At 47.3% G+C, this 24,646-nt stretch overlaps 1 protein-coding gene across 1 annotated transcript in view; it reads right to left on the bottom strand.

Moving 5' to 3' along the window:
• GSTK1 (glutathione S-transferase kappa 1) overlaps positions 1 to 24,646 on the bottom strand; it is a 119,938-nt gene that overhangs the window by 14,900 nt on the left and 80,392 nt on the right. Inside the window, exons 4-7 of the mRNA XM_063961827.1 lie at positions 22,990 to 23,090; positions 22,830 to 22,865; positions 11,945 to 12,061; positions 8,382 to 8,475 (exon numbers count right to left, since the gene is read on the bottom strand). Coding sequence (XP_063817897.1) covers positions 8,382 to 8,475; positions 11,945 to 12,061; positions 22,830 to 22,865; positions 22,990 to 23,090 — 348 coding nt within the window. The remainder of the gene's footprint in view (positions 1 to 8,381; positions 8,476 to 11,944; positions 12,062 to 22,829; positions 22,866 to 22,989; positions 23,091 to 24,646) is intronic.

The raw sequence follows: 24,646 nt of genomic DNA, 5'->3' as shown, positions 1-24,646 counted from the left end.
AGCGTATATGTTATTACAGATCTATTATACAGTAAACACATACACTTAGTTAACCATACACTTAGTTAACCTCCAGTTACTATAAATCCAGCCTGCAGTGAATGTATTATATTGCAGTCTTAACAGAAACCCTTAGGTTATGATAGGCTATTAACTGCTTAACACTTTTGTTAACTCCTTGCAGCCTGTCATATCTGCTGCTATGGCCATATACTCCCCCCTCACCCCCCCTTGCAGCTGCGCTGCTTGTAAGGTAACTTCCACCCCATGTTACCTGCAGCGGTGCCAGGAGAGCAGGAGAGCGCAGAGTATAGCTGCGGCGACTTCAGACCTCAGTGACCGGATATGATACGGCGTCGCTGGCTGTCTGCCGAGTAGCTGGCTCGGGCGGCGCTGTGTACAGCGGTGGCCGGGTACCAGCGTTGGTAGAGCGGCCGGCGTCTGATTGACGTGCGGCCGCTCTGAGCTGTGCTCCGGAGTAGCTGGCTCGGCCGGCGCTGTGTACAGGAGAGCGGCCGGCGTCTGTGATTGACGTGCGGCCGCTCTGAGCTGTGCTCCGGAGTAGCTGGCTCGGCCGGCGCTGTGTACAGGAGAGCGGCCAGCGTCTGTGATTGACGTGCGGCCGCTCTGAGCTGTGCTTCCGGTCTTAGCGATGGGAGAGCGGCCGCCGTCTGTGATTGACGTGCGGCCGCTCTGAGCAGTGCTCCGGAGTTCTGCCGAGTAGCTGGCTCGGGCGGCGCTGTGTACAGCGGTGGCCGGGTTGGGAGAGCGGCCGGCGTCTGATTGACGTGCGGCCGCTCTGAGCTGTATTAGTGCTGGGAGAGCGGCCGGCGTCTGTGATTGACGTGCGGCCGCTCTGCTGCTAGGTAGTGCGGCGGCTGGAGCGGGTGCAGGGAGATATTCAGCGGTATGAGCGGCGGCTGTAATCGCTGTGGCCAACATAAAATAAACACTTTCCCCACACTGCAGGGCGGCAGCGTGAGCTGACCGCCCTGACCCACCATACCTTGTGCTGCAAGCTCCGTCCAGCTTGTGACGACTTCTCATGCTGGCTGTGACGGGGCTTCTGTATGTAAGCTCTGTCCAGTTTGTCAGTCATCTTGGCTGTGACGGAGCTTCTTTCTGTAAGCTCCGTCCAGTTGTTTTCCGTGCAGCTTGCAGTAACCAGCTGCCTATGGCTGTGAGGGTGCTCTTTGTGAGGACCGACACGCCATGCGCTGCCTTATAGCGCCTGTGGCTGTGAGGGTGCTCTTTGTGAGGACCGACACGCCATACGCTGCCTTGCAGCGGCACCATCCCGGACCCAAGTTTTTCCAGAAACTGGGACGGGAAGTGTAAAAATTAAAAATAAAAATCTTCTGAAAAGTGGCCATTGCCACAAGCCGATGATCATGCTGTGAGCACCGAAAAAACACTGGCAAAGTACACTGAGGTACTTGGGGATATGGAGGGGGGGAGAGTCCTAAATTTGAATATTCAGTGCCTTTGTTCGGCTACGCCCGTCCATATCCCAAGAGTACTCCAGTGACCCCTAGTGGATGATAAAGAAATTAATCCTACTGCAACTGTATCAAACCTTGGAAGTAGTAGAGAAGTGAACATCTCCCCCCCCCCCTCTCTGTGTACTCCCTACACTCAGCTGTATTTCATTCCCTATTTCTCTCTCTTACAGGCTGACAGGACGTTGTCTGTAGATCCAACTTATGGCAAAGGTGAATAGTGCAATGTGAATGGGAACATCTAGTGGTACCTGGCAGTATTACACTCAGCAATGACAGCAGCTCTCTGCACCTAGCTAATTAAGTGTCCTCCTCTGCTAGGTGCTATGCAGCTGCGTAGCTACAGTATGTGTCAGACTGGCTGCAGTCAAAGAAAGTCTCTAGACACTCAGAAACCCCCTACATGCACCACTACACATAATGAAAATGACAACACGGAAAACACCCCTGTAAGACAATCCTTTTCTTTCCAAAAATGGCCAAATATAAGCAAACTGGCGCTTATCATAAAATCCCAGACACTTGCCTCAGAATGACACCCTCTGCTGTAGGTGGTACCAATCTACAACAGCAAAGATTGGCAGCAGAATGACGGATAGTGCGCAAGCAAAACTTGACTGAATCCTTGGTGCTGCCGAATGCTACCATCTATAGGAAGGGCCATCATTGTGAAGCAAGTCTCCGGGACCTGCAATTTATGATAGGCGCACCTTTGCTTATATTCAGTAGGCATTTTTGGACAGAACAGGATTGTCTTACAGTAGTATTTTCAATGCTGTCATTTTTATATTTTATGTGAGTGAATATATGGTAGAAAAAGTGTAACTTCTATTCATACAGTGCTGCACTAGGACCACATCTGACATTGGGAGTTAATACCACACATCAGAAGTCTTGAACCATTTTGTTTTGTTTTAGGTTACATCTGCTAACTAACTTCAAGTAACAATAACATCATCGGAGGAGAGACGGTGGCTGATATTTTAATCTATGGGACTCATGTACAGCTTCTTGTTGGATTTATACCAACTATTTAGTGGCTGCCATTAAATTACTACAGCATATATTTTTTCTTTAGTTTTTTTCTTTACTATACAAGGATAATTACACCTTTCAAAAGGCAAAAACCATGCACAGTATAAGCACCAAGTACACTGAAGTATACATTTTGCATAAAAATACTGATGAATCTTATTTAAGTAGAGGCTGCTAATTCTTGTATTTACTATGCTAATGTACAAAATGTATTCAGTGTCAATATATAATGGGTGCAGTCATTTTCATTGAGGACTTTTGCTACACCTTTTCAAGACTTGGCAGGACCTTTTACAGGCATCCACTACTATTGAATAAACAAATGGGTTCTCTATTAAACAAATATTTTCTGACATGCTATGAAAATTAAGAGTGGATACAATGCGATGATGTCCGTGACGAGACCCGACATCGGCAGTGCATACACACTTTCCGATGTCTGGAGCGACGGTGGCAGTCATGCTGCATTCGACAGCATGGCCCCCCCGCAAGCAGTTTCGATGGGCGACGTTGCAGACGACCTGCGGGAGTGCGCATCAAGTGATATATCGACTGTACACACTAGACGATATTATTCTGAATCGGTCGGATAGTACGCGATATCGCCTGGTGTGTACACACCCTTAGCTTAAATCATCAAAATAATAGGAATTGAATACCTACCGGTAATTCCTTTTGTCTAACGTCCTAGTGGATACTGGGAAACTGTAATTTAGTACCATGGGGAAGTCCCAAAGCTCCCAAATGGGTGGGAGAGTGCCGAGACCCCCGTAAAACTGCCTGACCAAACTGAAGGTCATCCTTGGCCAAGGTGTCGAACTGATAGAATTTCACAAACGTTTTCGAACCAGACCAAGTAGCAGCTCGGCACAACTGTAAGGCCGACGCACCCCAGGCAGCCACCCAGGAAGAGCCCACCGATCTCGTTGAGTGGGCCTGAATAGACGTCAGCAAAGGCAGAGCTGCCGAAGTATAGGCCTGTTGAATGGTCAACCTAAGACAACGAGCCGGGCAACCAATCTTGGTGGCATCATAAAGGACAAACAGCTAATCAGATTTCCAATGACGAGCAGTCCGTTTGACATAAACCTTCAGAGCCCTCACCATATCCAAGGACTCTGGACCAACGGAAGCGTCAGACAACACTGGGACCACAATGGGTTTATTCACATAAAAAGCTGAAACCACTTTTGGCAAAAACTGAGATCGGGTTCTGAGTTCCGCCCTGTCTTCATGAAAAATCAAATAAGGGTTCTGACAGGATAAGGCCCCCAATTCAGAGACCAGTCTGGCCAATGCCAATAACATCACCGTCTACCAGGTTAGAAATTTCAACTACACCCTATGTAAGAGTTCAACCAGTCCGATTGAAGAAAGGACAGAACCACATTGAGATCCCATGGAGCCGTGGGAGGTACAAAGGGTGGTTGTATATGAAGAACGCCTTTTAGGAATGTTTGTACTTCCGGCAACATGGCAACTTGTTTCTGGAAGAATATAGAGAGCGCCGAAATCTGTACTTTGATGGAGCCTAAACGTAGGCCCATATCCACTCCCGCTTGCAGGAAAAGTGAGAAAATGACCAATTCCAAATTCCACAGGAGAAACCTTTCTACTTTCACACCAGGAAACATACTTTTTCCAGATAAGATGATAATGTTTTGACGTAACCATCTCCCTGGCCTGGCCCATAGTGGAAATAGCCCTGGATGGAAGACCTTTCCTTGCTAGAATCTCCCTCTCAACTTCCAAGCCGTCAAATGTAGCCGCTGTAAGTCTCGATAGACAAACGGACCTTGTTGAAGAAGATCCTTTTGGAGCGGCAGAGGCCAGAAATCCTCCAGAGTCATGGATAGGAGGTCCGAGTACCACGCCCGTCGAGGCCAATTTGGGGCAATTAGAATTGCTTGAATGCTGTCCCTTCTTAGTCTTTTTAGAACCCTAAGGATTAGCGGTAGAGGAGGGAACAGATCCTCAAACTGGTACATCCATGGTGACATCAGCGCATCCACTGCTACAGCCTGCGGATCCCTCATTCTGGAACAATAACGGCATAGCCTCTTGGAGACGAGAAGCCATCAGATCTATCTGCGGACAGCCTCCACCGGTGAATTAACTGTTGAAACACCTGGGGATGTAGGCCCCATTCCCCCGGATGAAGGTCATGTCTGCTGAGGAGGTCTGCTTCCCAGTTGTCCACTCCTGGATTGAAGATGGCTGAAATGGCCCTTGCATTTGCCTCCGGCCAGCAGAATATTTTTGACACTTATCACATCGCCGCTCTGCGTCTTGTTCCCCCTTGTCGGTTTATGTACACCACCGCCGCAGCGTTGTCCGATTGAACCTGGATCGCCCAATCCTTCAGGAGATGGGAAACTTGCAGAAGAGCATTGTAAATTACCTTGAGTTCCAGGATGTTTATCGGCAGAGTATATTTCTGAATTGACGATATCCCCTTGGGTCACAGCTCCCCAACCCCGGAGACTGGCAGCCGATGTCAGTAGAATCCACGAGTAGATATTGAAATTCCTGCCTTCTACCAGGTGAGGAACTTATAGCCACCATAATAGAGAAATCCGGGCTTTCGGAGATAAGGTCACTTCCTGATGCATGCGAAGGTGGGACCCCGACCATTTGTCCAGCAGATCCAGCTGAAATGGCTGGGCATGAAATCTGGCGTATTGGATTGCCTCGTAAGCAGCAACCATCCTGCCTAGCAAACGGATGCAAAGATGTATGGATACCTTCCGAGGACGAAGCACTGAGCGGACCATAGCCTGGATAGCCAAGACCTTGTCAAATCGGGAGAAACACCTTTTGAGACACTGTATCCAGTATCATTCCCAGGTACTGAAGACGTTGGGTCAGTTCCAGGTGAGATTTCTGAAAATTTAGGATCCACCCATGATCCGTAAGCAGGCGAGTCGTCAGATCGATGCTGTGCAGTAGACGCTTCATGAACATAGCCTTTATCAGGAGATCATTCCAAGTAGAGAACAATGTTGACTCCCATCATGCGGCAGTCGCAGCAGCATCTCCGCAACGACTTTGGTGAAGCCCTCGAAGCTGTGGACAGGCCAAAGGGCAAGGCCTGAAACTGGAAATGGTTGTCCAAGATGGCGAACCTGAGGTAAACCTGATGAGGGGGCCACATGGGAATGTGTAGGTAAGCATCCTTGACATCTAGAGATACCAGGAATTCCCCCTCCTCCAGGCCGGACAACACTGCCCGCAGGGATTCCATCTTGAATTTGAACACCCGCAGATACGGGTTTAGAGACTTCAGGTTTAAGATGGGTCGCACCAAACCGTCTCGTTTTGGAACGACAAACAGACTGGAGTAAAACCCCTGTTGTGTAACGGAGGAGATACCAGAACCACCACCCCTGTCCGCAAAAGTTTTTGAATAGCCTCTTGCAAGGTAACTTTTGCAGGGGGAAAATTCCAGCTGGTATCCTTGGAAAATGAGGTCCCTCACCCAAGGGCGAAGTGTTGAAGGCGAGCACCTACCTGAAAGTCGCCTTGCTGCTGGGGCCAACCGTCACGCGGAAGGCTTAGCGGCAGGGGATCCGGTGATCTGGTCCAGGGATGCAGCAGTTGCAGGTTTACGGGACTTGCCACGAGATCCTCTCGGAGTGGTGGAGACTTCCCAGCCCCTGTCTCTGAATCTTGTCACACGAAAGGACTGCAAGGAGGGCCCTGTGTATGAACGTCTAGCAGGTGGCACAGCAGACGGCAGATAGGTAGACTTACCCTCCGTTGCCTGGGAGATCCATTTATTTAATTTGTACCCAAACAAGGCATCACCTGTAAAGGGAAGATTTTCTACACCCTTTTTGGAATCAGCGTCCGCTGACCATTGACGTAACCACAGAGCTCTGCGTGCCGAAACTGCCATAGCAGTAGTGCGGCAATTTATCTTACACAATTCCTTTATAGCCTCGCTCATAAATTTTGCAGCATCCTAAATGTGTTGCAGCAGAGTACTGACCTCATCCTGGTGCAGAGTGTCTCATCCATAATATTATCAGACCACTTGACTACTGCCCTGGAAATCCACCCACAAACTATTGTGGGGCACTGTGCTACGCCTGCTGCCGTATACACTGCCTTGAGAGTGGTCTCAATTTTACGGTCAGCAGGGTCTTAAGGGATATATAGCCCCTGGCATCGGCATTACCAATTTCTTAGACAGTCTAGACACAGACTTATCGACTGATGGGGGTTTTTCCCATACCTTCCTGTCCTCAGCTGGGAGGAGAAAAGTAGATAAAAACCTCTGAGGAATTTTACATTTCTTGTCAAGGTTTACCCATGCCTCCCTGGCCAGGGAGTTTAATTCCTTAGACACAGGAAAATTGGCTGAGAGCTTGGGTCTAACATTAAAGTACAACTCCTCATCTGGTTCTGCTTCCTGATCTGGTATGTGAAGAACCTTTCTTACAGCATGAGGGCCTCCACCGCCGGGGACAGAGAGCTGTCCTCATCCATATCATCATCATCCACATCAGGCTGATCAGAATCAGACTGGAGCACCTGTGGCAGTGAGCGTTTATGTGAAACCAACAAAGGGGGCTGAGAATCCTTTCCGGTATCTCCTGCTTTAGCCATACAATCTATAGACTGTTTTAACACCTGTCTGTCCTTTTTAGCTGCAGCTAATTCTGAATTCACATTCTGAATCATGCTTTTAAAATTATCTAGCCAGTCAGGTGCCTGTGAACTGTGTCCCTGTGGAGATAAGGAGCACTGTTCACACATGAGGGACCCCGCTGAAGAAAGGGTAGAGTTACAAGCAGCACACATAACCATGTCAATAGACATATTAACACAACTGTACCCTGAAAAAACACCTCCACACAGACCATAGAGAGCCCCTGGAGTGCCACAGAGAAAACGGAGACCAGCACACAGAACACAGCGCAGTGTGTGAAAATGTGTATCCCTTATAGATATGCAGTGGTGCTACCGCTGATTTGCCAAATCCCCCCCCCCCCCCCCCTGCTATCAGTAAGGAGGTCTGCAACAGTGTGGGTCTGTGGAGGAGCAGTGTGCCTGCAGCCTTGATGATCCGCAGCGGCAGGAAATGGCGCCTTCCCGCCTCTGGTCCCCCTCTGCGGGAAGCCCCACCCCTTGTAATGGCGCGCGGTCCAACTAATATTTATACTGGCTGATTTTAACATAAAACAGTACACACAAAGCCTGACAGTGAGCACTGTGGAGAATAAGCCCGCTGAGCCAGTGTAGTCCGCATCGGGCACCACAGCTCGTGGCCCGTGACCGCCGCCAAACCGCAAGAGGACCCGCTAACCGGGATGCCGCTGTTAACACTCACCGCACCTGACGATCTTCGGCATCTGTTAGAGGGTGGCGGCTAGCTGCTGGTGTGGGCACACACAGTATGGTGTGTGAAACAGCACCTCAGGAGCTCAATGTCCTGTCAGCTAGGATTACGAACCATTAACCCTCAGGAGGTTGCTTCAGTCCCCCCATCTAAGTCCCACGAAGTAGGTAGTCTGGTTGCCAACCAGTACTACCTGAAAATAAATATCTAAAATAAAAAATAAAGGAAACTCTCTGGAGCTCCAGAGAAATGCACCCGGCTCCTTGGGCACATTTTTCTAAACTGAGTCTGGTAGGAGGGGCATAGAGGGGAGGAGCCAACACACACACACTAAAGGTTTTTAAAGTGCCAGGCTCCAGTGAACCCGATCTATACCCCATGGTACTAAAGTACAGTTCCCCAGTATCCACTAGGACGTTAGAGAAAATATGTTAAAATATGTTAAAAAATGTTTAATGTCTTAAAAATATTGTTGATAGATAGATTTGAATTTTGATACTGACCCAGTTCATGCGCTAGAAGTTCTAAGCGATCAGATCCAAAATACAGCTGGGGCTTGTCATTTATATGAGCCACAATAGAAGGCATACCAAAAATCTGTAATACAGTAGGGGAATTAAAAGCAAAACGATGATAACTTTACTATAACAGAAATGTAGTAATTTGTGCAACAGATAAATATCAAATTAACAGCAAACACTTGTAAAATTGCAGCATATTACAATGTTGATGTTACTTATAACAGATTTGTATTAATGACCATTTATCTTTCCAGTTTTCTGTGTGTACAGTAAAAAAGGCTTAAATAGGTTCCTCCCTTCCAGACAGGGCTGCCAAAAGAATTAAGAAGTTATTTAAATCCATCAATTTAGACGTATTCAATGACTAAAGTCAAACCAATACCAGGTCAAGAGTTAAGCTAATTAGGTCAATTTGTATAACTAACCTGATTCTAGTAAGTTTTGAATTCTCTAGGGAGCAGGACATTTAGTGGACTCTAAAATTCTTCTTTTGTGAAAAACATATGGGGGTTTATTTACTAAAGTCCCGATTTTGTCTGAATTTTTTTTTTTTTTTCTAAGTGTCAACACGGGAATTTACGAAGTTAAAATCTCGGCAGTGTTGGGGTTATTCGTAATGGTTTTCATGGCAGAGGGCAGAAATACGAATGAATACACCATCGGTCAAACGCGGCTGTTTGTTCATACAACACGGGAATTTACTATTCATTCGTATTTGGGTATTTGTCCCTGAATGGTCAATTGCGCTTGTATTTTTTAGCAATTCGTTAAAAAAAGCAGCAAAAAAAATAGACCTGCTTTTTCCTGGCGTGTTTGAATAGTCATGCACGGATCAGTGAGAGCCGTGCATGCTTATCTGTGGGAATGGGTCTGTTTAGGTGAAAAATGTAAAAAAAAAAATTGCGTGGGGTCCCCCCTCCTAAGCATATCCAGCCTAGGGCTCTTTGAGCAGGTCCTGGTTGTAAAAATACAGGGGGAAAAATTGTGTAAGGTTCCCCCATATTTAAACAACCAGCACCGGGCTCTGCGTCCGGTTCTGGTTCAAAAAATACGGGGGACAAAAGACGTAGGGGTGACCCCAATTAACTTTGCAGTTATCCGCAGAACGCAAAGTTCCCATCATTGGTTACAATGGAGCGCCGCTAAGCTACATTGTAACCAGTGTGCTCCTCTGATTGACATTGCAAGAGCGCACAGCCAGTTAGGAGAGTGCCATGACGTGGCGCTCCCTGATTGGCTTGCGGGACCTTCACTGATAGAAGTCACGGGGGGTCCCGCCAGTCGGGGAAAGGGATTCCATGTGTAAACATGGAACCCCTTTAAGTGCGTGGTTCGGGTTATTCGTTTTTTTATTTTAATCAAGTCCCTGGATTAAAAAGTTAAAGAAGAGGACCGATCTACACTGGATTGTTTGTAAGTATTATTTTATTTTTACAGGTAATCCGTGGATACTCCTGGACAAGGGGACGCGAATCACAGCGTTGGAAGTAGGTAAGTATGTGAGTAAGTATGTGAGTGTGTAAGTGTGTGTAAATAAAATTGTACTACCACGGTGTGTGTGAAGTGTTTTTTGGGGGGTATTGTTTATGTAGTAGAACTACAGGTACCAGAGGGCCCGTTATTTCCCTGCTTGCTGGTACTTATGGTTGTCCAAGTACCAGCTTGCGGGGGAGGCTTGCTAGGACTTGTAGTTCTTCTACAAAAAACAATATTCTTTCATTTTACACAAAGGCTATCAGCCTTCCATCCACCGCACACGGTTTGGGGGGAGGGGGGAGGCTCACCCTCGGGCTTCACCCCTGGAGGGGGGGGCCCCTTGATTTAAGGGGTCCTCACTCCTCCAGGATACCCCGGCCAGGGGTGACTAGTTGGGGGGGTAATGCCACGGCCGCAGGGACCAGTATAGAAGTGTCTGTGGCATTATCTCTCTAGCTAGTGGAGCCCGGTGCTGGTTTAAAAAAATACGGGGGACCCCTACGTCTTTTGTCCCCCGTATTTTTTGAACCAGAACCGGATGCAGTGCCCGGTGCTGGTTGTTTAAATATGGGGGAACCATACACAATTTTTTCCCTGCATTTTTACAACCAGGACCGGTTCAAAGACCCTGAGGCTGGTTACGCACAGGAGGGGGGAATCCCACGCAATTTTTTTTAAAATTTTTTAACCCTTTCATCACTTAGTATAATATACACAATGAAGCCCTGCACGGATCTCACTGATCCGGCCGGGATTCATTGTGTTATGTCCGACAGTGTTTTACTAATCACTCCCGTAAAACACTGCCCGACAATACGAATCACATCGACATCGGAAAAAACGAAAATAGAAAGCTCGGCAGCTTAGTAAATTACCGTACATGGGCCCTCATTCCGAGTTGTTCGCTCGTTATTTTCCTTCGCATCTGTGCGATTTTCCGCTAACTGCGCATGCGCAACGTTCGCACTGCGGCTGCGTCAAGTAAATTTGCTAAGAAGTTTGGCATTTTACTCACGGCATTACAAGGTTTTTTCTTCGTTCTGGTGATCGGAGTGTGATTGACAGGAAGTGGGTGTTTCTGGGCGGAAACTGGCCGTTTTATGGGTGTGTGTGAAAAAACGCTGCCGTTTCTGGGAAAAACGCGGGAGTGGCTGGAGAAACGGGGGAGTGTCTGGCCGAACGCTTGGTGTGTTTGGGACGTCAAACCAGGAACTAAACTGACTGAACTGATCGCAGTGGCAGAGTAAGTCTTGAGCTACTCAGAAACTGCTAAGAAATTTCTATTCGCAATTTTGCGAATCTTTTGTTCGCAATTCTGCTAAGCTAAGATTCACTCCCAGAGGGCGGCAGCTTAGCGTGTGTATTGCTGCTAAAAGCGGCTAGCGAGCGAACAACTCAGAATGAGGGCATTGATTCAAAAAGTTGCAGTAAAATACGTCCGATAAAATTCGAGATCAAACTCCCTAAAAAACGGTACAAACACAAATATTAGTAAATAAACCCCCTGGTCTGATTTAGAACTGCTTGCAACGCCAATGTTCACTTAGTTGAGCATATGCTAAAAAATTCTAAAAAGACCTATTGTGCATGCGTTACAAAGAGTATATGCTCAATGGCCCTTTTGTGACCGGGACAGCTGGTCACAAAAATGTAGTGGGAAAGTGACAGGTAATGGCTGTTGCTCAAAACGCATGCAGAAATGCTGTTTAATTGGCGTATTATGGGAGTGTTGCAGGCCTGTCAGTGAAAGCGGCAGCATACACAGACATAAAGGCCCTAGTCAGACAAAGAAAGTGCACCTGCCATAGAGCTGGTGCAACTGAAGTTGGCATCTAAAGAGGCACCAATCAGTGTTACTGAACGTACAGGCGCATAAAGTAGGCGTTTAAGTCATAGCGCATTTGGCCGCATGGATGTACACAAGGGAAGGAGTATCTAGTGTTATTGGCATAAAGTCATAGATGGGTGACCTCCAACAGACATTGCTGCATGTGACTAAGAAGCAGGCCCATAGTGTTTAATTGTAACCTAAGACGAACACTTGACAGCTCCTGCTCATCAATGCTTACCCCATAAGCCAGAGCTTTATCTGTAGTTTCCTTCAGTTTGTTTTTAACTTCTGCAGAAGATATCGTGCTCAGTAGCTGCTTAGCCTGATCTTCAGGCATCCCGGCCTTTTTAGCAGCCTGTAAGAGTATAGAAAATAATAGGATTTTAATACCTACCGGTAAATTATTTTCTCTTAGTCCGTGGAGGATGCTTGGGACTCCGTAAGGACCATAGGGTATAGACAGGATCCGCAGGAGACATGGGCACACTATAAGACTTTTTGGGTGTGAACTGGCTCCTCCCTCTATGCCCCTTTTCCAAACCTCAGTTAGAAAACTGTGCCCAGGGAGACGGACATTTCGAGAAAATAATTTTTTGATTAAACACGGTGAGTGTCTCACCAGCTCACACCACGAACATACCGCAGAACGCGGCATTCAATAGAACACCAGCCAACAGTATGAATAATACACAGCCACATGCTGAAATCAATATGTAACACAACCTGTGTGTCAACACAACCAATAATAAGACACCGCATGCCATGGCATGAAAACAACAGCAGCAACAGCCTGACCGAAAAGAAAACACCACAAGAGTGTAACCATAACCAATAACTGCAGACACAGTTCGCACTGGGACAGGCGCCCAGCATCCTCTACGGACTAAGAGAAAAGGATTTACCGGTAGTTATTAAAATCCTATTTTCTCATACGTCCTAGAGGATGCTGGGGACTCCGTAAGGACCATGGGCTTTATACCAAAGCTCCAGACTGGGCGGGAGAGTACGGACGACTCTGCAGCACCAATTGAGCAAACAAAAGGTCCCCATCAGCCAGGGTATTAAACTTGTAGAGCATAGCAAAAGTGTTTGAACCCGACCAAGTAGCCGCTTGGTAAGGTTGAACCGCCGAGACCCCTCGGGCATCCGCCCAAGAAGAGCCCATCTTCCTAGTAGAATGGGTCTCCACCGACTTCGGCAACGGCAATCCAGCCGTAGAACAATCACGCCAAATCGTATCACAGAGTAGCTTGTAATATACAGCATAGACGCAGGCGACCCAATCATGCTAGGAGCATACCAGACAAACAGAGCCTCTGGTTTCCCAATCTGAGCCAAATTGGCGACCTAAACATTCAAAGCCCCGACTACATCTAGAGACTTTGAATCAGTTAATGCCTAAGTAACCACCGGCAACAAAGTAGACTGATTTCTGCGAAACCCAGAAACCACTTTTAGCAGAACTATTATCCGAGTTCTCATTTCCTCTCTATCCATATGGAAAATCAAACAGGGCTCTTGTGAGACAAAAGCCGCCACTTCCGACACCGGCATAATTTATCCAGCTTAAAATATAAAGCGATCGACTGTGTGCCAGCTTCCAGACGGGGCGGCGATCGGGGCAAAAAGCTGTTACAACTTGAATCCAGATGGATTTACAGATTGGATTGCCTGGATTGGTCTTAACGAAACGTTGGGATTGTCACACTTCTTGTAATGCAGCTGCTTCAGATTTAATTTTTGCACAATTTTTGCACAGTTTCTATGTAATATAAACAGATCTCATGATTATACTTTTTAACCACTAGATGGCAATAGTCTCGTACATTACGCCAAGAGCGTCATGTTTTAATATTGAATACAGAAAAAAGGTTTGCACATAATTCAGCGATACATGTACATAGGTGAGAAGATTACAGCGCTTTAACATTTTTTAGGTACATCACTTTTGTAGTATGTTTTTAAACAATACGTTTTCTCATTATACTTGCAAAGTCCAAAGACTCATGGTGTATTGTTTGTTCATGTTTATATTGCACTTTGATGTTACTGAGATGAAGCACTTGAATGTATGTATATTGTAGTTTTACGGTTTGGAGATTCACGGCACACTGTTACTGTTTTCCAGTGTGTTCCCATGACGACCGGGGCCGGATGGGTGACGTCACTTCCGGCGCGACGGGAGACCCGCGACCGGAAGTGCCACTGCGGGACGGCGGCCGGGAGCGTGGGACACACACGGAGGGCACAGGTTTGTTTTTATCTATATATTGCACTGTATTTGATTTGTGAATTTGTCTGAGGAAGGGGAGTAATACCCCGAAACGTCACCATTAAATCAGCCCAGTGGAGCTTTTTTTGCACTTTACAAATTGGTTGCAAGTCTCTGAGTGCCGCCCGTTTAAAGGGAAATATATATATTTATATATATATATATATATATATATAACCTACACATAAGCGTATTGTCGGGAACCGTAGGGTCCCTAGTGACATAATGTGTTCTGAATGTTTATGACCATGTACTGAAAACCCCAGTTGTGGATCTAACAGGAAACCTTATGGTCGACAGAAAACCTAGTATTCGTCGACAACAGGGAGTAGTAACCAGGCAAAATAACCATCTGGCGCCCCCGAGAGGTCCGAGGGAAGTATACCTATATAATCTTAATACACTCCCCCACACAACTGCCATACCTGAGCTCGAGTTACAGGCCCAAGGAACCGTACCATACATATACATATATATATATATAAACAGGTATAAGGCAGTTACTGCATGTTAATTTACACTCAGTAATAACAGTTGGTGCCGACAGGGTCACCCACCTACCACTGTGTCTCCCCTACAGTGTTTACTATTGAAAAGCAAACAACTACTGACCTGCCGACACTGCCTCTACTGAATCAAGTACCAACAGGCGTCGGCGATGCTGACAGTGATCCCCATAGCTGTTTGTGACAGAGCACACACGCCAGTCGACGTATGTCGACTATAGTGGGTATATCTGATCAGGAAACACACAGAGACATATGCACAACACACAGATTACAAGTCCATTTTTCTAAAATAGTGTTATTTGGTCGTTTATATAGCACTAACCACTGTGCCCCCCCCCCCCCCCCCCACGTTTTCACTGTTTTCATTGTTATGGCGGGGACATGGAGAAAAATGGCGCTGAAAAGTGTTGTGAGGGCTACGCCCCGCCCCTTCTCGGCGCGCTTCAGCCCGCTATTCAAATAACGTTTTTTTATGTTAGCGGGGGTCCCTGTACAGTGTCTATACACTGTATATATGCGTAGGCACCCTTAAAAAGGTATATACTGCAGCCCAGGGCGCCCCGCTCCCTGCACCCTTGCAAAGCCGGTGGCGCGGGAGCTATGGCGCGCGGCTTTATACTGGCGGGGGTATGGGACACGGTGCCCGAGCACCGAATATGCTTTTTATGCCAGTTATTCAGAACATCAGTAACTTGCTGCCCAGGGCGCTCCCCCCCAGCGCCCTGCACCCTGTGAGTGCCGTTGGTGTGTGGGAGCATGGAGCGCAGCGCGACCGCTGCGCTGTACCTCCGTTACTGAAGTCTTCTGCCGTCACTGAAATCTTCTGTTCTTCTAATACTCACCCGGCTTCTTTCTTCTGGCTTCTGTGAGGGGGGTGACGGCGCGGCTTCGGGAACAAGCAGCTAGGCGAACCAAGGGATCGAACCCTCTGGAGCTAATGGTGTCCAGTAGCCTAAGAAGCAGAGCCCTTGAACTAAGAAGTAGTAGGTCTGACTTCTCTCCCCTCACTTCCACGATGCAGAGAGCCTGTAGCCAGCAGGTCTGCCTGAAAATAAAAAACCTAACAATAAAGTCTTTTAGAGAAACTCAGTAGAGCTCCCCTAGTGTGTGTCCAGTCTCTCTGGGCACAGAATCTAACTGAGGTCTGGAGGAGGGGCATAGAGGGAGGAGCCAGTTCACACCCATTCAAAGTCTTATAGTGTGCCCATGTCTCCTGCGGATCCCGTCTATACCCCATGGTCCTTACGGAGTCCCCAGCATCCTCTAGGACGTAGGAGAAAATTAAATCACACACAGTTTACATTACAACATGCTGTAAAGCAGCCAAGTATCCTATAATGAAATAATCTAATAATTGTTATTTATTTTATTACCAGTTATTTATATAGCGCACACATATTCCACAGCGCTTTACAGAGAATATTTGGACATTCACATCAGTCCCTGCCCCGGGATACGGTAATTAGGGCGACAGCACTTAGCTCGACAGTCATTAGGTCGACCACTATTTGTCGACATGCATTAGATTGACTTGGTCAATAGGTCGACATGAGTTTTTCACATTTTGTCCACTTTTTCATACTTTACAATCCACGTGGACTACAATTGGGAACGGTAACCTGTGCTGAGCGCAGCGTGGCACCTTGCCCAAAGCTCGCGAGCCATGCGAGGGGACACGGTGCACTAATTGGGGTTCCCTGTCACTTCACGAAGAAAACGACACCAAAAACAGAAAAGAAAAAACCTCAACTCGACCTTTTTCCATGTCGACCTAGTACATGTTGACCTATTGACCATGTCAACATACTGCATGTCGAACAATAGTGGTCGACCTAATTGACCCATACCCCCCTGCCCCAGTGGAGCGTACAATCTATATCCCTTGCCACAGGTACAAGCAAACACATTCACGCTAAGGTTAAATTAATTGGGAGCCAATTAACCTACCAGTATATATTTGGATTGTGGAGAAACCGGAGTACCCGAATGAAACCCACGCAAGTACAGGGAGAATATACAAACTCCACAAAGGTCAGGCCATGGTGGTAATCAAACCCATGACCTCAGTGCTTTGAGGCAACAATGCTAACCATTACACCATCCGTACTGCCCAACAGCAGCACCTGCACAACGTGATTCAAGTTGTGTGTGCATGTTAATCATTGTTATGTACTTATGATGGGGGGGGGGCGGTGACATGTAAATAATAAATCAAAATGTTACACAGTAGAACCCCAATTATCCAGGGTAAACGAAAGTAGGGGTTGCCTGGATAGTCTGAATCATGGTTAATACAAAAATGCATCTACAATACCTACAGTATTATATTTGATTGTTAATGTGGATACTGTTCACTCTGTGAAGCCAAAGCGGAAAAACCTATACAGTATGTAGTGGGTATGAAGAGTTGCACCACAAATGAACACGTGCAGCCTAGCCGGACTAGTGTACAGTAATTATAAACTGTAGTACCAAGTAGGATGTATATTCTTAGCTGCCTGTTTAATCTGCAAAACAATTAAAGCAATTCAAAAATAAGAATTTACTCACCGGTAATTCTATTTCTCATAGTCCGTAGTGGATGCTGGGGACTCCGTAAGGACCATGGGGATTAGCGGCTCCGCAGGAGACTGGGCACAACTATAAAGAAAGCTTTTAGACTACTGGTGTGCACTGGCTCCTCCCACTAAGACCCTCCTCCAGACCTCAGTTAGGATACTGTGCCCGGAAGAGCTGACACAATTAGGAAGGATTTTGAATCCGGGGTAAGACTCATACCAGCCACACCAATCACACCGTATAACTCGTGATACAATAACCAGTTAACAGCATGATAACAACTGAGCCTCTCAACAGATAGCTCAAAATAACCCTTTAGTTAAGCAATAACTATATACAAGTATTGCAGACAATCCGCACTTGGGATGGGCGCCCAGCATCCACTACGGACTATGAGAAATAGAATTACCGGTGAGTAAATTCTTATTTTCTCTAACGTCCTAAGTGGATGCTGGGGACTCCGTAAGGACCATGGGGATTATACCAAAGCTCCCAAACGGGCGGGAGAGTGCGGATGACTCTGCAGCACCGAATGAGAGAACTCAAGGTCCTCCTCAGCCAGGGTATCAAATTTGTAGAATTTTGCAAACGTGTTTGCCCCTGACCAAGTAGCAGCTCGGCAAAGTTGAAGAGCCGAGACCCCTCGGGCAGCCGCCCAAGAAGAGCCCACTTTCCTCATGGAATGGGCTTTCACTGATTTAGGATGCGGCAGTCCAGCCGCAGAATGTGCAAGCTGAATCGTACTACAGATCCAGCGAGCAATAGTCTGCTTAGAAGCAGGTGCACCCAACTTGTTGGGCGCATACAGGATAAAGAGCGAGTCAGTCTTCCTGACTCCAGCTGTCCTGGAAACATAAATTTTTAGGGCCCTGACTACATCCAACAACTTGGAAGCCTCCAAGTCATTTGTAGCCGCAGGCACCACGATAGGTTGGTTCAGATGAAAAGCTGATACCACTTTGGGGAGAAACTGGGGACGAGTCCTCAATTCTGCCTTATCCATATGGAAAATCAGATAAGGGCTTTTACATGACAAAGCCGCCAATTCTGAAACACGCCTGGCCGAAGCCAAGGCCAACAACATGACCACTTTCCACGTGAGATATTTCAAATCCACGGTTTTCAGTGGCTCAAACCAATGTGACTTTAGGAAATCAAACACCACGTTGAGATCCCAAGGTGCCACCTCCCTTAACAAAAGTCTGAACTTCAGGTAGTGAAGCCAATTCTCTCTAGAAGAAAATCGATAGAGCCGAAATCTGGACCTTAATGGAACCCAATTTAAGGCCCATAGTCACCCCTGACTGTAGGAAGTGCAGGAACCGGCCCAGCTGAAATTCTTCCGTTGGGGCCTTCCTGGCCTCACACCACGCAACATATTTTCGCCATATGCGGTGATAATGGTTTGCGGTTACTTCTTTCCTAGCTTTTATCAGCGTAGGAATGACTTCCTCCGGAATGCCCTTTTCCTTCAGGATCCGGTGTTCAACCGCCATGCCGTCAAACGCAGCCGCGGTAAGTCTTGGAACAGACAGGGCCCCTGCTGCAGCAGGTCCTGTCTGAGCGGTAGAGGCCATGGGTCCTCTGACATCATTTCTTGAAGTTCCGGATACCACGCTCTTCTTGGCCAATCCGGAACAATGAGTATAGTTCTTACTCCTCTTCTCCTTATTATCCTCAGTACCTTTGGTATGAGAGGAAGAGGAGGGAACACATAAACCGATCGGTACACCCACGGTGTTACCAGAGCGTCCACAGCTATCGCCTGCGGGTCTCTCGACCTGGCGCAATATTTTTCTAGCTTTTTGTTTAGGCGGGACGCCATCATGTCCACCTGTGGTTTTTCCCACTGGTTTACAATCATTTGAAAGACTTCTGGATGAAGTCCCCACTCTCCCGGGTGGAGGTCGTGCCTGCTGAGGAAGTCTGCTTCCCAGTTGTCCACTCCCGGAATGAACACTGCTGACAGTGCTAACACGTGATTTTCCGCCCATCGGAGAATCCTTGTGGCTTCTGCCATCGCCGTCCTGCTTCTCGTGCCGCCCTGTCGATTTACATGGGCGACCGCCGTGATGTTGTCTGACTGGATCAGTACCGGCTGGTTTTGAAGCAGGGGTTTTGCCTGACTTAGGGCATTGTAAATGGCCCTTAGTTCCAGAATATTTATGTGCAGGGAAGTCTCCTGACTTGACCATAGTCCTTGGAAGTTTCTTCCCTGTGTGACTGCTCCCCAGCCTCGAAGGCTGGCATACGTGGTCACCAGGACCCAGTCCTGTATGCCGAATCTGCGGCCCTCTTGAAGATGAGCACTCTGCAGCCACCACAGCAGACACACCCTTGTCCTCGGAGACAGGGTTATCAGACGATGCATCTGAAGATGCGATCCGGACCACTTGTCCAACAGGTCCCACTGAAAGGTTCTTGCATGAAACCTGCCGAATGGAATCGCTTCGTAGGAAGCTACCATTTTTCCCAGGATCCGCGTGCAATGATGCACCGACACCTGTGTTGGTTTTAAGAGGCCTCTGACTAGAGATGACAGCTCCTTGGCCTTTTCCTCCGGGAGAAACACTTTTCTCTGTTCTGTATCCAGAACCATCCCTAGGAACAGCAGGCGTGTCGTAGGGACCAGCTGTGACTTTGGAATGTTTAGAATCCAGCCGTGCTGTTGTAGCACTTCCCGAGATAGTGCTACCCCTACCAACAACTGCTCTCTGGACCTCGCCTTTATCAGGAGATCGTCCAAGTACGGGATAATTAAAACTCCCTTCCTTCGAAGGAGTATCATCATTTCCGCCATTACCTTGGTAAAGACCCTCGGAGCCGTGGAGAGACCGAACGGCAACGTCTGGAATTGGTAATGACAATCTTGTACCACAAACCTGAGGTACTCCTGGTGAGGATGGTAAATGGGGACATGTAGGTAAGCATCCTTGATGTCCAGCGATACCATGTAATCTCCCTCGTCCAGGCTTGCAATAACCGCCCTGAGCGATTCCATCTTGAACTTGAATTTTTTTATATATGTGTTCAAGGATTTCAAATTTAAAATGGGTCTCACCGAACCGTCCGGTTTCGGTACCACAAACATTGTGGAATAGTATCCCCTTCCTTGTTGAAGTAGGGGCACATTTACTATCACTTGTTGTGAATACAGCTTTTGAATTGCCTGTAACACTGCCTCCCTGCCTGAGGGAGTGGTTGGCAAGACAGATTTGAGGAAACGGCGGGGAGGAGACGTCTCGAATTCCAGTTTGTACCCCTGAGATACTACTTGAAGGATCCAGGGATCCACCCGTGAGCGAGCCCACTGATTGCTGAAATTTTTGAGACGGGCCCCCACCGTACCTGGCTCCGCCTGTGGAGCCCCAGCGTCATGCTGTGGACTTAGAGGAAGCGGGGGAGGACTTTTGCTCCTGGGAACTGGCTGTATGCTGCAGCTTTTTCCCTCTACCTCTGGGCAGAAAGGACGCGCCTTTAATCCGCTTGCCCCTATTGGGCCGAAAGGACTGTACCTGATAATACGGTGCTTTCTTTGGTTGTGAGGGAACATGGGGTAAAAATGTAGACTTCCCAGCTGTTGCTGTGGAAACGAGGTCCGAGAGACCATCCCCGAACAATTCCTCACCCTTATAAGGCAGAACTTCCATGTGTCGTTTGGAATCTGCATCACCGGTCCACTGCCGAGTCCATAACCCTCTCCTGGCAGAAATGGACATTGCACTAATTTTGGATGCCAGCCGGCAAATATCCCTCTGTGTATCCCTCATGTATAAAAGTGCGTCTTTTATATGCTCTACGTTTAGCAAAATAGTGTCCCCGTCTAGGGTATCTATATTTTCTGACAGGGAATCTGACCACGCAGCAGCAGCGCTGCACATCCAGGCTGAAGCTATAGCCGGTCTCAGTATCACACCTGTGTGTGTATATATAGATTTCAGGATAGCCTCCTGCTTTCTATCAGCAGATTCCTTCAGGGCGGCCGTATCCGGAGACGGTAGTGCCACCTTCTTTGACAAGCGTGTGAGCGCTTTATCCACCCTAGGGGGTGTTTCCCAGCGTGAGCTATCCTCTGGCGGGAAAGGGTACGCCATTAGTAACCTCTTAGAAATTGCCATCTTTTTATCAGGGGAAGCCCACGCTTCTTCACACACTTCATTTAACTCTTCAGATGGAGGAAAAGCTACTGGTAGTTTTTTCTCTCCAAACATTATACCCTTTTTTGTGGTACCGGGGGTAACATCAGAAATGTGCAACACATTTTTCATTGCCTCAATCATGTAACGTGTGGCCCTACTGGAAGTTACATTAGTCTCTTCGTCGTCGACACTGGAGTCAGTATCCGTGTCGACATCTGTGTCAACCATCTGAGGTAGCGGGCGTTTTAGAGCCCCTGATGGTTTTTGAGACGCCTGGGCAGGCACAGGCTGAGAAGCCGGCTATCCCACATTAGGTATGTCGTCAAACCTTTTATGTAAGGAGTCGACACTATCACGTAATTCCTTCCACAGCACCATCCACTCAGGTGTCGACCCCGCAGGGGGTGACATCACATTTACAGGCATCTGCTCCGCCTCCACATAAGCCTCCTCATCAAACATGTCGACACAGCCGTACCGACATACCGCAAACACACAGGGAATGCTCTGACAGAGGACAGGACCCCACAAAGCCCTTTGGGGAGACAGAGAGAGAGTATGCCAGCACACACCAGAGCGCTATATAACACTGGGATCCCACTATCAATGAGTGTTTCCCTATAGCTGCTTTTTTATATATATTACATATATATATAATATCTATATTGCGCCTAAATTTAGTGCCCCCCCCCTCTCTTTTTTACCCTTCTGTAGTATTCTTAGACTGCAGGGGAGAGCCAGGGAGCTTCCTTCCAGCGGAACTGTGAGGGAAAAATGGCGCCAGTGTGCTGAGGGAGAAGCCCGCCCCCTTTTCGGCTGACTTTCTCCCGCTTTTTCTGTAATACTGGCAGGTGTAATTTTACATCTATATAGCCTCTGGGACTATATATGATGTATATTTTGCCAGCCAAGGTGTTATTTATTGCCCTCAGGGCGCCCCCCCCCAGCGCCCTGCACCCATCAGTGACTGAAGTGTGAGGTGTACATGAGGAGCAATGGCGCACAGCTGCAGTGCTGTGCGCTACCTTGGTGAAGACCGAAGTCTTCTGCCGCCAATTTTCCGGACCTTCTTCGTGCTTCTGGCTCTATAAGGGGGACGGCGGCGCGGCTCCGGGAACGAACACCAAGGTCGGGTCCTGCGGTCGATCCCTCTGGAGCTAATGGTGTCCAGTAGCCTAAGAAGCCCAAACTACCACCTGTTAGGTAGGTTCGCTTCTTCTCCCCTTAGTCCCTCGCTGCAGTGAGTCTGTTGCCAGCAGATCTCACTGAAAATAAAAAACCTAAATATACTTTCTTTCTAGGTGCTCAGGAGAGCCCCTAGTGTGCATCCAGCTCAGCCGGGCACAAGAATCTAACTGAGGTCTGGAGGAGGGTCTTAGTGGGAGGAGCCAGTGCACACCAGTAGTCTAAAAGCTTTCTTTATAGTTGTGCCTAGTCTCCTGCGGAGCCGCTAATCCCCATGGTCCTTACGGAGTCCCCAGCATCCACTTAGGACGTTAGAGAAATAATCAGGGTTGCACCGTTTTAGTGCAGATTGGCACCAATGCAAACAGTTAAAAACATTGAATAAATAAATAAATGAAAGGAAAGGAAAGAAAAACATTGTAATTCCTTTATCTTCAGACCAGCTGTGGCGATTATTACCTCCAATATACTCTCTGGTTCTGTAATATCTTTATCCTGTTGAAACACAATAAAAACAGAAATAAAACTAACTTTTATATCATATGAAATGCCAAACTATAAATGTGAGTAAAACAGCATGCCGTTAAAGGAAGACTCCAGTAAACAAAGTAACACCAACCTCAGACCATATCCGCACCCACAGCTCCCGGGAAACTGGCTCTAGGAATTCTGGATGTGACATCTGAACAGCAGTGACAAAACGCATGGCTGACAGACTCCCTGTGAAATGGACTCTGACATGTTACTGAGAAGAAGTGGAGGAATGGAAGAGACAAATCATTGGTTATCTTGGATTAGGAATCTAATGGTCACTTGGAACACTGCAAGTGATGCAGTTGGGTAAAGAGCTAACAGTAACTAAAGAAAGTTCCATCATGGACACCTGCCCTCGGATCAGTTACCATATCCAGTTATCAATTATGATACAAATATGCCCCTCTTTACATAAAAATAACACATGTAAAGCTTGCAAAGTGCAAATGTAAAGCTAGGTTAGCAGTATACAATTTATCTGTTTTTCGGAGCTCATGACCGATGTAATAGAGTACAAGGGACACACTGCTACAACTCCACAAAAATATAAAAAAAAACAGCAAATATGAATATGCAGTGCACAAACAAATGTTAATACAAAACAATCAGCTAGTGTGCATTTCCTTATATACAGTACTTGGTTAATGGTAGCATCATTTTGAAAGAGGGAAAAAGGACATTTCTGGAAACTGGTGCTCCAGAAAAATACAAATGTGTCCTCATTCATCTAGCCTCAATACGCCATGATGCCTGGTGTGAGAGAGCTGGCAGTTCCCGGGCAGCTCTGCTAAAGTTGGGAGTCTTTTCTTGTCTTAAATGTGTATCTGTTGCATCGCTATGCGAATAGGACACATGAGCAGCTTATGCTGATTAAAATCATATGCGGCATGCCTATATTCTGTGTGTGACTGCTGCTGTATCTGCATTGAAAATGCTACATTACAATGATTTCTAGGAAAACACTGTAATATAGCATTTCATAAGCAGATACAGCCGCAATAGCACACAGAGTATAGGCATGCTCCATATAATTTTAATCAGCATAAGCTGCTTGTGTGTCCTATTCATATAGCGATGCCAAGAAGATGCATTTTAACAACCCGACGATTATTTTCCCCAAAAACCGCTCCGAATTTGTGGGGGGGGGTTTATGAGTGAATTAGGTGAAGAACATGAAATAACTTTATCCAGAATGATTTTAGTAAACCCCCCCCCCCCCCCCCCCCCCCCCCATTTCAAACATCGGTCGGGAAGATCGGCAACATCGGAACATCGGTCGGGAAGAGCGGCAACATCAGAATATCGGTAACATTGCAACGTTGCTTTTTACCCTCAGACAGCTACCGGGTACACAGGGGGGAGTATGGGGGTAGTTTGGGGGGGAGATGTTTTACACGTTCCCAGCGGCTGCCATTGTCTGCAGCCGCTGGGTTGGGGGTCCTGCCGTGCTGACCGATCAGCAATGATCGGCTGTATGGCAACACTGAGGGGAGGGTGGAGGGAAGTTTATCTTCCCAACCGCTGCCAACACTGTCTGACTGGTCGCATTCTGTGCGACCAAGTCAGATAAAACACTTGGTGTGGTCGCATCTCATGTGACCATGCCAGGCAAGTGGTTAACAGAAAAAAATAAGAATTTACTCACCGGTAATTCTATTTCTCGTAGTCCGTAGTGGATGCTGGGGACTCCGTAAGGACCATGGGGAATAGACGGGCTCCGCAGGAGACTGGGCACTCTAAAG

The sequence above is a fragment of the Pseudophryne corroboree genome, chromosome 3, assembly GCF_028390025.1.
Source record: "Pseudophryne corroboree isolate aPseCor3 chromosome 3, aPseCor3.hap2, whole genome shotgun sequence".
NCBI classification, from domain to species: Eukaryota; Metazoa; Chordata; class Amphibia; order Anura; family Myobatrachidae; genus Pseudophryne; species Pseudophryne corroboree.
This window is presented reverse-complemented; position numbering and strand designations above follow the sequence as displayed.